The following is a 14,817-nucleotide window of genomic DNA, read 5'->3' as shown; positions in this document are numbered from 1 at the left end:
TTTTGATGCCTCAGATTCCAGGAGTCCACCTGTAGCTGGCCTTCCAGTGTCAGTGCCATGCCCACCTCTCAAAAGGGCACGTGTTTTCCTTGCCGATAGCAAAAGAAATGACAAGAAAACAAAACAAAACATCCAAAACTCAAAGAGGTACACCAGCCGTCTCAAACTGTGGTACAGTTCATTTCTTGAAGAGAATATATAATATTTCAAAATATTATGTATATACATGTATTTCAAGTGGTACAAAGGAACTATAGATCCAAATGAGAAGACAGTTGATCGTTCTTCATAATCCCAAAAAATTTGCATTGAGAAAACCCATTTTTTTTTCTTAACCCACTTTCCATGGTACCGCCAAAACTTCGGGTCTTCTCACTCTAGGATACTCTGTGATACACAGTAAAAGCACTGTGCTTATCTGGTAATCAGTCAAAGTGCAAATAAGAAATCCATTTGGCTTCTAATGTATAAGATGTTTTAACTTTTTAAAATGTATTTTCCGCAGAGTTGGTTTTCCTTTATTACTATAACAAATGCTTCCGTTAGGTTCTTGGGTGAATCTGAAAGCAAAGAGAGAAAGAAATTTCAGGAAGAAAAGAAGGAAAAGAAAGCACAAAGAAAGATGATTAGGAGGAAAATTAAGGACACCATGAATTTTTAGGATGTTGCTTCTTTCAAGAGCACTGAAATAAAAAATGTTCAAGTCTAGAGCAGTAGTTTTCAAACAGTGACCAAAGCACGTGCACAGGCCAACATAGTTTTATCAATTCATTAATTTTTGCCACAAGTGAGGACACAGACTCTTGGAGCAATGGTTAAGCAAGACTGTGGTCGTGGGCATGCAACCTACGTAACTGTGGGGAGCCCTGTGCCGAAAAGGACCTTGCAACTGCCATCCTGAAATTCTTAGTAATTTTTTAAAAGGGGTTTTGTGTTTTCATTTTGCACTGGACTCTTTCTGTAAATTATGTAGTTATTCCTATGTCTGTCTGATGAGAATTTCATGAGAAGGAAATTCATTAGCCTTGTCATGTTGGTTGCTTGTAAGATGCAGAGGGGCGGCATAAGGTGAAGTCATTGCCAAGGTTGGATCACACTTCTTGAGGAATTTAAGAGACCTTTGCAAGGCGAGAAACTGTTCCACTCAAACAATGATATAGTTTTCAAGGGCAATCAATGGCATACTTCTATAACTACTGATGTCATTCAATCCATTCAAATAATGGTCCCAAAGACTCATATTCAGAAGGATGCATGCATGAAGAATCACTGGTTTAGAGCATGATGATGGTTCTAATAAAGTTGAAGTTTCTATTTTAGAGTTCTAGGACTTAAAATAGTTTTCTTCATTATCTCTTAATTCTTTATAGTTTTAGAAACTGAGTATTCTGAGTCCAGGAGTGAAGTCCATTCAAAGCTTTCAGGGTTAGATAGGAATGGTAATACATGCCTGCATTCAAAAGTTGGTTGGGCCAGGGGCAGAATGCATAAAAAAACTTCACACATTCATTTTTTTACTCTTTCCATATAAATAACAGATCCTTTCAAAATTTAGTTTCCTATAGTCCAGTGGTGTTTATGACATTTGTTTTCACTGTCTTCTTTTCCACCAAAAGGAAGGAGAAAGAGATGTTTCTGAAACTGATCTGGAATTGCCTTTTAAAAAAAAAATTGTAATTACCCTCCCTCTCCCCGCATCCCACCCGACCTTAGGCCCTATCCTCCAGGGAAGACCAGGAGCCATGTCATGACCGTCATCACATTCCCAAGACTTTAACTTCAGATAATAGAGGTTTAATACTATTTATTAGTTAAATAAATGAATGAGCACACTTGGATCATTTGTGGTAGTTTTGATAGCACAGTTTATTCTTGAAGAAGATAGTTTACTCTTCTGTCCTGAAGTCTCTAAATAACACTCCCACTCCAGCCTCCCCTCTTTCCACATCATCTCTCTCTCAAAGGCATTTCTTGCAAAACGAATGGACTTGAGATCAAGACTGTAAAGACTCTCAGAACCTTTCATGCCTGGTGGAATTTTGAGTGAAGAAGCTGGAATATGTCAAAGCTGGTATTTTACTCCTTAGTAATATATAAAAAAAACATTGGGGTGATTAGAATGGGTGGAGATATGCAAAGCCATTAGGAGGATAAGGCCAGGAGGCTGTGGGCAAATGACTCTGGTGAATTGCGTTGGGCGAGTCACAGAGCATACCACACCTGAAAAGATGGCTATTGTGGTTAGGTGTGTAATCTGAGGGGTTAGATTGCAATCTGAGGTCTGTAATTACTCTTTTAGGGAATGAGACTTTACAGTGTACACTAACTGTTGATCTCCTCACTAATGTGAAAGACATTAACATACTGGGATGAAGGGAATCCAAAAAGTTGCTTGATACTTCCCCAGATATAAAATCAGATTACATTCTGGTATTTTAATCTACTAATTTTCCTTCCCGAGTGATTTTGGATTTGTCCTCATTTTATTCCCTTCCTCTTCCTGTCCCCAATCACTGTTCCACTTTCTACACATAAATTATTACAGCATTGTCGGACAACTTATTTCATCAAAGGGGAAGTCTAGCTTTCTGAATTAAGTCATTATTCCTGAATACAAAAGATAGTAGATTCATTCCTAGATAGATGGACTATAGCCTCTTCACCTTTCACACTTATGCTTTTCCTCCATCAGTTTAAACAAAAAAGATAAACCAATAGGTATCCACAACCATAGGAAAAAATCTCTAGTCGATATTTAGGCAGGTTAGTCTTGCTACAAACTACCTACAAAGCTATGTAACAAAAAAACTGAAGCCATGATCAAGTGGGAACAGGGTTAAAATTTAGCCAACTTACAATTTTCATATATCAGTTTAAAGAAAAGGGATAAACTAATGGATATCTAAAACCATAGGAAGAAAATCTCTAGTCAATATTTAGGTAGTTTAGTCTTGCTCCAAATTCCTAAGAAAGCAATTTAATAAAACAACAGAAGCTATGATCAAGCAGGAACAGTGTTAAAGTTTAGCCAAGAAGCTTCACACAGCTGCACCAAGCTTCTTCTCAGAAGGCATCTATTTTACTGTACCCATGCCATGTTTTTGGAACACCCCTCAAGTGTGATAACTTTCTCTCCATAGCGTGGCATTCAGGAAGTGTCCTCTTTCCCTATGATTTATTCTGCCAAGTCTCCTGAAAGGGAAGCCTCTGCTTGATTCTACTTATCTTCTCTCCCTCCTTCTGAGTTTTATTGTCACCCAGATCCAATTTTCCCAAAATTTTCCTTCAGACTGTGGCCTGTTACCTTGGCTAGTCTATATTCTGTGGTGTCTGGTGGTAAATGAAACTCTGAATTTCTACTCTCCACCCTCCTTAAAAAATGAGCACCCTAAAAATTTAAATCAGAGCACACTTTAAACCATCTTTTGTTTATCTACACTTCAAAAAATGCTGAGAATTTTGGCTTAGGATGATTAGTTGGGAAGTAACTCACATAATAGGGAGTTTATATGGAAAAAAAAAAAAATGTAGGGAGAAAGACTGAAGTCCCAGGATCTTTCCTGCAAATTTCTTTACACTGAAGTTCCTTTTAAAAAATAACAGTTTGCAGGAAATTCACAGTTGCCATTAGCAATCTGAGTATGTTTTTTCAGTTTTCTTTTTTTGTTTCTTTCTTAAAGAACTCTTTGACTCAATCTTGCCAATAGAACAAAAGGAGGTGATTTTCTTTATTCTTCTTTTCCCTTTAATAAGGTCTTGAATTTTTTACCCTAAAGATTACTTCTTAACAATGAAAACATATGATTCCTAATTAAAATACATCTGTGACTTAAACTTTTAAAAGTTAAATTGCTAGGGTCAACATTTGAAGTGTGTAGGCATATTTATACTCTGATGGGGAAAACGCACAAGGCATACTAGAAAAATTCATATAAAACTTATTTTTTAGAGCATATGATCTGAGGACTGGTGTTAGCCATTTATATGGGATGAAGCGCCTGTGTATATCATTTGGACTTAACTTGTGGCTTTTGAGTTTAAAAGTGTTTATTTCATCATGAATTTCTTTGTAAAGAAGGGGAAGACAATATGTCAATTGCAGTGTTTGGGTTTTCGTAAGGTCTGAAACATTCAGTTTTTTCTACTGTCTTCTTTTTCCTTCTCTAAAGAGAGACTTGAGGATTCTTAGTTGACTGACGTGCCACACACATGGCTATAGAAGACTCTCTTATTTCCTTGCCTGAAACAGATGCACACATCAGAAACAGGCACATCTTCTGCTTGTAAACTGCCTGTAAGGGTGATTTATTTCTCTTATGCTGTTCAACTATTTGAATTGCGTTCAGCTCACCTAGTGGCATAGTGAACACAGTGTGTACTTGACTCTATTACCATGATCAGATTCCACACCATACTTTGCTGATTCAGAAGAATGTTTCGGATGTATTACTGCAAACATGATGCTATTAAAATATACTCTATGAAAGCCAAATAAAAGAAAGTGACACGGGTCACAAATAAGCAGCATTAACAATTTCTTTGTTTTATTTTCTGTCAGTCAAAGAGTCTTCTCATTGGTACTCTTGGAATTTTACACATCTAAATTCTGAAATATTTTGACTCGCGTTCTTGTTCTTTAAGGAGTTTTAAGTCTGAAGGTACTATGAGAGCAAGGATTACCATCAATAAAGGGTGATTGGTTATCACTTGGAATAGGGAATGGAGATTTGGCAGAGAGTATGTCAGCAACATGTTCAAAACAACAGCTACTGATTTCCAAACATACTGGCTAAAATACAGAGTAGCTTAAAACTAACTTGTGAGGGTATCTTCAAATTATCTGGTAAAATCATCTTCACAAAAAATGTAACCAAAGGGAAACCAAAAATCCATACTTTAGACTGGCTAATTAAGATGACTTCCGGGGTCAGTTCCGTTCCATCGCTCAGTTGTGTCCGACTCTTTGCGACCCGGTGGACTACAGCCTACCAGGCTTCTCCGTCCATGGGATTCTCCAGGCAAGAATACTGGAGTGGGTTACCATCTCCTTCTCCAGGGGAATCTTCCCGACCCAGGGATCAAACCCGGGTCTCCTGTATTGGAGGCAGACACTTTAACCTCTAAGCCACCAGAGAAGTCCAACTTCTGGGGTAAGTAACACAAACTAGGTTCAGTTTTAAACACTCTCTTCTGTAGGTGTGTCATTGAAGTGAAATACGATAGTCCAGATTGAACTTCTTGGCACCTTCAATTTGTAGGTTAACAAGCTAGGTTGGTTTCGAAAAACCTTCTGGCTGCAGGCCAGGGAGGTAGAGCCATTTGCTGGCTAACTGGTCAGTATTGGCAACTAAACTGGAAAAACAGAGTCTTCACTTATAAAAAGTTTCATAAAGTGTTATGTTTTCTGCATCACAGAAATGCAAGAACCAATTTCATTTTTTGAAAGGAAAATTCTGAGAAGAAAGACCAGGTTAAGACTCATGATTTAGGGGCTGGAATCAGATATGCCCTTTGAAATTCAGATCATTCTTTTGGAAACTTACAAGTTCAACATATTGGAATTGTATCTAGTGGAGCTTGCTTTAAAAAGTACCCCATAGTTGCAACATATGCACACATAACAGGGCTGATATTCTCATGGTTCATGTACATATCACCACACTGACTGTTAAAATACGAATAGACTTTTGTATAGTGATAATTACTGTCTTACATACCCTAAAGGACCCCCTCGATACCCCCATTAGAACTTTCAAACTTTCTTATGAACCAGTAACTACAGAGTCAACAACTGGCCTAGACTGGCCTCTCTAACCTGTTCCAGCCTCATGACACCAGTTCTGATGAGTTGGGTAGCCTCATACACATCATTACATATTTTGAAGCTAATTCCTGCTTCAAAACAAAGAAACCACACAAAACAAAGAACAATTATTCACATCAGAGAAACCTTTCATTTCACTAAAAGAGCATCAAAAATTCCTTTAAACAATCTTTAGAAAACAGCAGTACTTAAATGCAGAACTTTTTAGAAAACCATCTGGATGAATTAGGCAAGATCCTTATTTTATTATCTGAGCACCATAGATGTCCAATGCATTATCCAAATACCCGCCTCACTGCCCCTCTTCCCTTTGGCGATGGCAGCCTAGCTTTGTTTATGAGTCCATAACAGAAACACTAAACTGCTCAGTATGGAGAAGTCAAGTTCAATCTCTAACTTCTCTTTGATGGATGGACAATGATCTGAACGGTCAAAAATAGTTTCTGCTGGGGAAAAGGCTTCTTTCTCTCCTGTTCAAAGCTTCTCTGGGTGCTCTTTATACAACACAAAGGCAAACAGTACAGTTTGTAACATGCATGAGACATTTGGAAAAAAACACAAAAAACAACAAACAACTTACTCTTGTGGTCTTGATTTTATTGCCTGTAGCACACATCCATCCAGAATTATCAGGGAGTGTCTTACACTCTTCTCCTTCTAGACAAGGCTCCATCTCACACCACCATTTTCCGATCACAATGGAGGCTGTGCAAAGACAGGAAGCAAGTTTGTTTGCAATTCATCCAATCTGGGTGTGAGACTGTGTCCTTCTACAGATGTTAGTGTTCTATGAGACACATTAGGTCCTTTTTAACATTTCATGATTGGGTAAGAACACTGTTAAGAAGAGTAAGATTTTAACTTAGAACATCTTAAAATGCAAATATAATGATGCCATCTGGCTTCATCAAGCTACATTTTGTCCAGAATCTCCTTGTATGATGAAAATATGAAGAATGGAGACATTCACTTTTTAGAGAAACTTCTCTGTTAGTTTTCTAGATCAAGGATTTGGTACTTTCTTTTCAGCGTGAGGGACAAAAGGACTAAATGTTCTTTAGAATGACTGGACTGAGCTGTTCTTTTTCAGAAAGGCCAGTTTATTCACCCCCAGCATTAGGGGTTATCTCCCAGCCTAGGGTCTTTGAGAATTTCAAAGGCCTAATGAAAAAAAGAAAAAAACTGAATTTATGGAAAGTACAAAAGAAAGCCTGAGAAATTAAAACCAGCAGTCATAATAAAGGAAACTATTTGTTTACAGTCAAAAGTATATTTGATGTGAGCTTTCAGTGTGTTTCCTTTCAATGTGTTTGAGGTGATATGAGTGTAAATTTTAAAACCTGAGCCTCTGATAAAACAGCTCTACTTTGTAGGGTGATACCGAGGATGACCACATTAGGAAGCTGGCGATGAATTTAGTGGCTGGATTTATAGCACACTTTTTTGGATAATGAGATTTTAAAAACTAGAGACTGGATTCACTCAGTCCCCAGAGCTTTAATATCTTGAGTGAAAATGATTTCTGCATAAGCATTGGTCATTTCTGAGGATCTTCAAGGCATTGGTTTTTTAATTTTTACTTTTTATCAAATTCACCTGGCTTTTTCATGAAAAATCCTTAACATATCTGTGAGTGTTTCTTTTGTGATACTTTCCAAATGGCTGTCTTTACAATGAACTGGAACTCTAGGTCTTTATCTTAAAAGAAAAAAAAGTCGCTTTTTAATCCCTCACATTCCCACATTGTCTCTACCATGATGTTTTGTCTCAAAACAACAAAGAGCCCACAGGATATCTCTTAACATCACAGGGCATTAATGTTAAAATGAAATGGGGTTCATGGTATAGGGAAGCAGGAGCACATTAAAATTCTCTATCCATCCAGCGTACACTAGAGAGATCAGACTGCTACCTCAGAAGCAGAATGGCTTAAACACCCAGACATTTATCTGCATTTGTTTCCCTCTTCCTTTCTTTTCTTATTTCAGACTTCCCCTCCTTTAGAATTCAGTCTTCCTCAAACTTCCCTTTGAACAAAAATTATTCTGCAGGATTATATATGCAAAATCACATCTACTCTATTATATGGTCAATTTAAAGATTTTTTTTCAAGGGTAACTTTGCCTACATTTGATATACACCTTACCTGTAGACTAGACCAAATCACAGAAAACACAATTCCATAGAGCAAGCAGAGGAAGTAAAATCTTGCGTATCGTTCTATCCACATACAAAACAATGCGATATTTTTGAAAAAACTCAGGCTAAAAACAGAAAACACAGATCCTCTACAGCAAGGGTCTCCAGCCTCTGGACCATGGACCTGTTTCACCTTCAGATCAGCAGTGGCGTTACATTGGAAATCAAGTGCACAAAGGGCTTCCCTGGTGGCTCAGACAGTAAAGTACCTGTCTGCAATGCAGGAGAATCAGGTTCAATCCCCGGGTTGGGAAGATCCCCTGGAGAAGGGAATGGCAACCCACTCCAGTATTCTTCCCTAGAGAATTCCATGGACGGAGGAGCCTGGCTGGTTACAGTCCATAGCGTTGCAAAGAGTCAGACACAACTGAGCGACTAACACAAAGGGTACAATAAATGTAATGCTCTCGAATCATCCTGAGAGATTCCCCCCACACCCAGTCCGTGGGAAAGCTGTCTTCCACAAAATCAGTCCCAGGGGCCAAAATGGTTGGGGATCACTATTCTAGAGGGTCCAAAATGATTATGAACGCTTTGAATGATTTTCTTTTTAATAGTAGGGTTCAGCATCAGGATATGGAGTAGAAGAAGAATCTTGTTATGAATTAAGAGGCCTTATTTTTGTGAACTAATAGGTTGACAATACTAAATACAGAAGCAAATATTTTGGAAGCAAGAAAAGCGTATGTTGTGTTGAAGGGGAATAAAACCACATGGCAAAGTTTTCAGGAACGTAAGATACAAGTCAGTGTTTGGCAGTGCTTCTTGAGAGCTTCCAAGTTGAGGCTCCCTTCTGGCTAGAGCTCGGTCACACGCAAACCAATGACACTTGCCATGCTTGTCCCCTTAAAGCCCACCTTATATTTCAGTATTGTGCCCTACATCTCAACCATCAAGAACAGAGACCCTATGATCTTTGCTCGGAGGGGAAACTGCCTCTCCCAAAGGTCTTAGATTTAGCATTTGTGCCCCTTCATTCACAGAGGCTCACAGATAATGAACAACTGCTGGTAAGGTCAGCTGTTAGTATCTTTGCCTCTTTCTAAAGGACCCCGTTCCGTCTTCTTCAGGCTGCTCTTTGCCCTCTCACAGCTGACCTACTTTGCTGCACGCTAACAAAGCAGCTTCTCCCCTTTCTCTCAAGCATTAATATCTCCTGAATGAACACGTAGGCTGTAGGAAAAAGAATGCACCTCAAATCCTGAGTGTCACTTTTAATTCAAGTTTATAAAGACCCACCAGCATGGAGGGAAAGAGAAAAAAGCTTTTTAAGAATAAAAATGTCCCAGATCTGCCGATGGTCTCGAAAAATTTGTATTACAGTTGCTTCTCCTACATGGAGTTTGATGACTTGGTATCCCTCCGGCTTTTTTAGAATCTAGTTCATTTTTCCAGGATCGCTTTTCTTAAAATGCTATTAGACCTGTGTTGTTTCTGCTTTGTGCATTACACAGTCATTTTGATACCTATTATTTTGTGGCCTAGGTCAAAATATAGTTTCTCCTCCCCCCTTTTTATGAACTCACATTTCCTAGAATATCTTTAAAAAATTCACAAAGAAAGGATTTAAAAATTGCCTTCTCTTCTCCCAGTGTGGAAGCTACTGAAAACCTTCTGAATATGGGACAAGGAATGAATAATTGGATTTAATAAAATGAGCTAATATTAATGCTAGTTGTTTTTAATAATTTTTCTTACAGAGATAAATATAATAATAAAACTGTAAATATAAATAATTCTAAGATAACTTGCATTATAATGGTCAGTTCAATAATACGAATGATAACTGACATTTCTGAATGCTTCTTGTGTGTCTCTATATTCCGTTGCTCAGTCGTGTCTGACTGTTCTGGAGTGGGTTACCGTTTCTCCCGCATTGGAAGCAGACGCTTTAACCTCTGAGCCACCAGGGAAGCCCCTGTTAGATACTTTTAAATGTATTATTTCAGTCTTGAAAGCAATCCTATGAAGTAGATATCATGAGACTGTTTTTTTAGATTAAAAAAAAATAAAGTCCAGAAAGGTTAAGTAACTTTCCCAGGCTTATAAAGGTAGAGAAGTTCAAAAATTTACATAAGAATTCAGGCCGGCTTTACCACAAAAACCCATGTTTTCCACCATGATAGTGCTAACTCATTTTAGTTGTGAGTTTAAAAATCATAGTTCTCTAAGAAAAACATGTATTGATTTATGAGTATATGCATGAATTCTCTCTGCTCTATTATTATTGAAATAAATTTTGTATCAACCTGAACACTTGCAGGAAACAAAAACATTCAGTTTTTTGTAAAATTAACTTAAAAAATAATTTGGGAAGGGACAGTCGATCACACTTGTTTCTTCCTAGTCTAAGGTACACGTTGCTTCATTTCATTTGTCACAGCATTTTAAGAGAAATTCCCACTAGTGAACACTTTATAAATCCATAAGAAACTTATGAGGTAGATGCCTAACTGCTCTAAGAACTTTTCTCTCTTAGAAGAACTGAATTAATTAAATATCAGTTGCAAAACCCAACTCTCTTATCTGTGGTGATTATGAAAAAGAATCTTAAAAGTCCCTTTTAACCCTGGGATTCTGAGATTCTATGAATGCGCCGTGTTCAGGAAAATGTCTGATCTTCATCTTTTTCAAGAATGTTCATCTTTCCTTGAGAGATTCTTAAAATCACTAAGGCCACTTTAATCATGAGTCTTGATTTTGCTCTTATACCAGGTCCTATTGCTATCAAGCAGAAGAGAGACTATAAAAGGACAGTGAATCCATCTTTTGGTGATAAATTGTAAATGGAGCAGAAATCCCTTTTTTTATTTTTTGGGTTGTTGTTCACTGTGAGGAATTTTCCCATGAAAATAGAATGGGATATAATAAGCAACTGCTAAGTCACTTCAGTCATGTCCGACTCTGTGTGATCCCACAGACGGAAGCCCACCAGGCTCCCCCATCCCTGGGATTCTCCAGGCAAGAACACTGGAGTGGGTTGCCATTTCCTTCTCCAATGTGTGAAAGTGGAAAGTGAAAAGTGAAAGTGAAGTCGCTCAGTTGTCTCCGACCCTTAGCGACCCCATGGACTGCAGCCTACCAGGCTCCTCCATCCATGGGATTTTCTAAGCAAGAGTTCTGGAGTGGCTTGCCATTGCCTTCTCCAGCAACAGGTTTAATATATATTTAAAAAAACACTATTTAAGAATTGTCCTTTTAATAAATCATTTCAGTAGATAATGTTTGAGTTGTGGTTCAGCAAATGTTTATTGGGTACTTTGCATAGTCAAAGCTCCCTGATTTGCTGAGAGTAATAAAATAATGAACATGACATAGTCCCTACCCTGAGAGCCTACAGCTTAGCTCAGGGTTTTTCAATATGAACACTATTGGCATTTTAGCATGAATTATGGTAAAGAGAAATAAATGAACAAAAAGTACTCCTCCAGTAGTAAATATGATAATGTACTAGAACAGCAGACTCACGATTGGGAGTAGTAGGAAAATAGAAATTCTTAGTAAGATTGTAGAAGTTTCTTAAAGCAAGGAGCCTGAGCTTAAAAAAATTGTTTTGTCATTAACTTATTTTTAAGGAAAGGTAAATCATTGAGAGTTGGACTGTGAAGAAAGCTGAGTGCCAAAGAATTGATGCTTTTGAACTGTGGTGCTGGAGAAGACTCTTGTGAGTCCCTTGGACTGCAAGGAGATCCAACCAGTCCATCCTAAAGGAAATCAACCCTGAATATTCATTGGAAGGACTGATGCTGAGGCTGAAACTCCAATACTTTGGCCACCTCATGTGAAGAGCTGAGGCTGAAACTCCAATACTTTGGCCACCTCATGTGAAGAGTGACTCATTGGAAAAGACCCTGATGCTGGGAGGGATTGGGAGCAGGAGCAGAAGGGGATGACAGAGGATGAGATGGCTGGATGGCATCACCGACTCTATGCACGTGAGTTTGGGTGAACTCCGGGAGTTGGTGATGGACAGGGAGGCCTGGCGTGCTGCGATTCATGGGGTCGCAAAGAGTTGGACACGACTGAGCGACTGAACTGAACTGAACTGACTGAAGTCATTCTTCAATGACTTTCTTGATTTTCTAAGCAAAGGGAGGACCTATTTATAGGGATGATTGGGGGAAGATGAATTTGGTAGTAATATGCAAGATGCAAGAAGGAAGAAGCAAGCACCTGAAATGCCAGGTAAGCACTGCAGCATTCAGACAGAGAAGCGACAGGTCTTGATTTCTAGATGCCTGCTCTAGAATTGTGAAGCACTGTAGAGCGGAAAATGATGTTAGGAACAACTTGGGGGAACACAGTTGCCAGTATATCAACCATGTTAATTGTAATCCTAACCACACTGGACACTAATTATTAACTTATTAGCTCATGTGCCAGGGCCTTCCCTGGTGGCACAAGGGTAAAGAATTCGCCTGCCAAACAGGAGACCCGGGTTCGATTCCTGGATTGGGAAGATCCCTTGGAGAAAGAAATGGCAACCCCTTCCAGTCTTCTTGGCCTGGGAAATCCCATGGACAGAGGAGCCTGGCAGGCTGCAGTCCATGGGGTCGCAAAGAGTAGAGCATGACTTAGCAACTCAACAGTGACAGCAAACAGTTCATATGCCTGCATACTCCCTCTACTCACTAAGTAGTAAATTCCTTGAGGGCACAGATCATATTACATTCATCTTTGAATGACATACAATAGCTTAAGACAGGTTCATTCACTCATAAATGAATGAATAAAACAATGAAACAAAAAAGAGAAAGAAAAAATAGTGACTATTTCAAAGAATTGTGAGGATCACATGAGAAATTCATCCCAAGCACTTAGTATTGTCTAGCATTCAGCAAATGTTTAATAAATATTAGGTATTATTATTATCATCAGCAGCAGCATTTCAGTACTCAAAAGAATAAAATCATTCCCAAAGAGAAAAGGCAATTCTTCACAAAGCTAGCAACTACACCATTGTTCTTCAATATTATACCAAACTCTCAGCTCACTTCTATGACTTATGAGAGTTTGAGCATAAATTAAATGATTGAACATATGATTGCATTCATGTTCCCAGAAGTAGGTTATAAGTACATCAATCAAGACAAATTTCCAGGCTCATTTTTGTGCAACCTGTCATGCAATTTAAAGCAATGGCTGGGACTCCATTAGAAGAATGGGACAGCTCTCCAGCCTCCATTTTTGCACAGGTTGTTGGAACAGCTGTTACGAGGCTCTTCTTCAAAAGAACTGCAGTGACTCCTTGTGTGTGATTGTCTTTATCAAAGGAAACAGAAAATTAAAGGCACTGAATAACACTGTCTGTAGACATTCTGAGCTCCCTCTTTGCTATAAGCTCACATTTAAGAACTGGACCCAGTTTGGAGGGACTGGGGAATGGTTAAGACTCTAAGCTCTTGGGTGTGTGATAGAGGGACCCAGGTTTGAACCTTAACTCCATCACTTATTGGTAGAATGGCTTCTGAAAATTCTTTGGTTCAAGTCTCAGGTTCCTGAGTTATCAATGGAGTTCATAAAAATCACCACTGTAATGGTGAATTTTAGATGAAATAAGATACTTAGCATAATACCTAATAAGCTTTATGCTCAACACAGGGAAAATTATTACTATTATGTATCCATGTGTACTCTAGCCAGCTATGTATGCATTCATGCAATTATCTTTACAGAGAGTGAGTGCCTTTTTTTAATGGAAGTTTATCCCAGTTTTGAGAGGCATATATTTGCTTTTTTACTGTACTGATTAGACTGTACTACTTTATAGGATCTATAATATATTTCAGAGACATACACAGAATTAATAGCTGATGATAGGATTGATAAGCATTACTTCTCTTCTACTAATTCTAGTCTAGTGTTTTTCAAACTGAGGCAGCTTTTTTCTGGTGAGGGTAGAGGTGAGGATGTGGATTGTGAAATGGGCCATACTTAAAGCCACAAGATAAATGTTGTACAGTCTCCTTGAGTAATAGTTTTCCTTGAAGGTATTTGAAGAAAAAAGTCATCTTTTATTCATTTGAAAGCTATTCATCAAGTATTGTGCTGGACATAAAAGAGACATGGTTCCTACCCCAAAGTGGCACACAATCTCTTGTGGGAAATAAACACTGTATGTAATGATGGGGTAACATGTGTTTACAAATTGTGATATGTAGAAAAATATGATGTGCTTTAAGGGAAACTAAATGGATCTGATTTAGAGTGTCAGCATGATGGCAGCCAAGAATCCTCACCGAGGAGATAATCTAACCACCAAGTAATCACCAAAGTATCTTCATATGGAAGCAAAAAAATACATTTCTTATGAGGTAAAAGGCTAACTTTACCTGAATTTTAAGATAAAACACAAAGAAGTATTTTACTTGTCATGGGTTGTCTTATTAGGATGCAGGGGTACCATCCCCACTGCTTTAGGGAAAAAAAAAAGCTGTCTGCTTGGTAAGAGAATTCTGAGACCCTTTGCCAGTTTAAGGGAACACTCCTAATTCCTGCCAGCAGTAATACCCCTCTTTGTGGTCTGGACACCAGGACTGGAGTCTCTGGCTTAATATGTGCTCTTAATACATGACAACTCTATTCACACATCCACTTATAATTCAAACACTGGATGTTGGTCTTGCTTTCCTTAAACTGATGCTTTTATTTTTTAATTTAATTCATATATATATATATTGCACTTATGTAAGTACATAATTTAAAATATATGGTTAAGAAAGAACACAAAGAATCAGTTATTAGACAAAAAATTCTACTGTACATTTCTCATATTCTCAAATTTAACATTTTAT

At 38.1% G+C, this 14,817-nt stretch overlaps 1 protein-coding gene across 3 annotated transcripts in view; it reads right to left on the bottom strand.

Moving 5' to 3' along the window:
• TAFA1 (TAFA chemokine like family member 1) overlaps positions 1–14,817 on the bottom strand; it is a 622,185-nt gene that overhangs the window by 99,206 nt on the left and 508,162 nt on the right. For 2 of the 3 annotated variants that reach the window (XM_055414286.2, XM_088831648.1), the window contains exons 3-4: positions 6,405–6,529; positions 543–560 (exon numbers count right to left, since the gene is read on the bottom strand). In XM_055414286.2, the coding sequence (XP_055270261.1) occupies positions 543–560; positions 6,405–6,529 (143 nt within the window). Of the gene's footprint in view, positions 1–542; positions 561–6,404; positions 6,530–14,817 lie in introns of those variants that run through there. The other variant, XM_088831647.1, reaches the window with a different exon arrangement.

Source organism: Moschus berezovskii, chromosome 24, assembly GCF_049115385.1.
Source record: "Moschus berezovskii isolate FMDL1 chromosome 24, NW_MosBer_1.0, whole genome shotgun sequence".
Classification (NCBI taxonomy): Eukaryota; Metazoa; Chordata; class Mammalia; order Artiodactyla; family Moschidae; genus Moschus; species Moschus berezovskii.
Note: the sequence above shows the minus strand (reverse complement) of the source record. Positions and strands in the feature narration are given on the sequence as shown.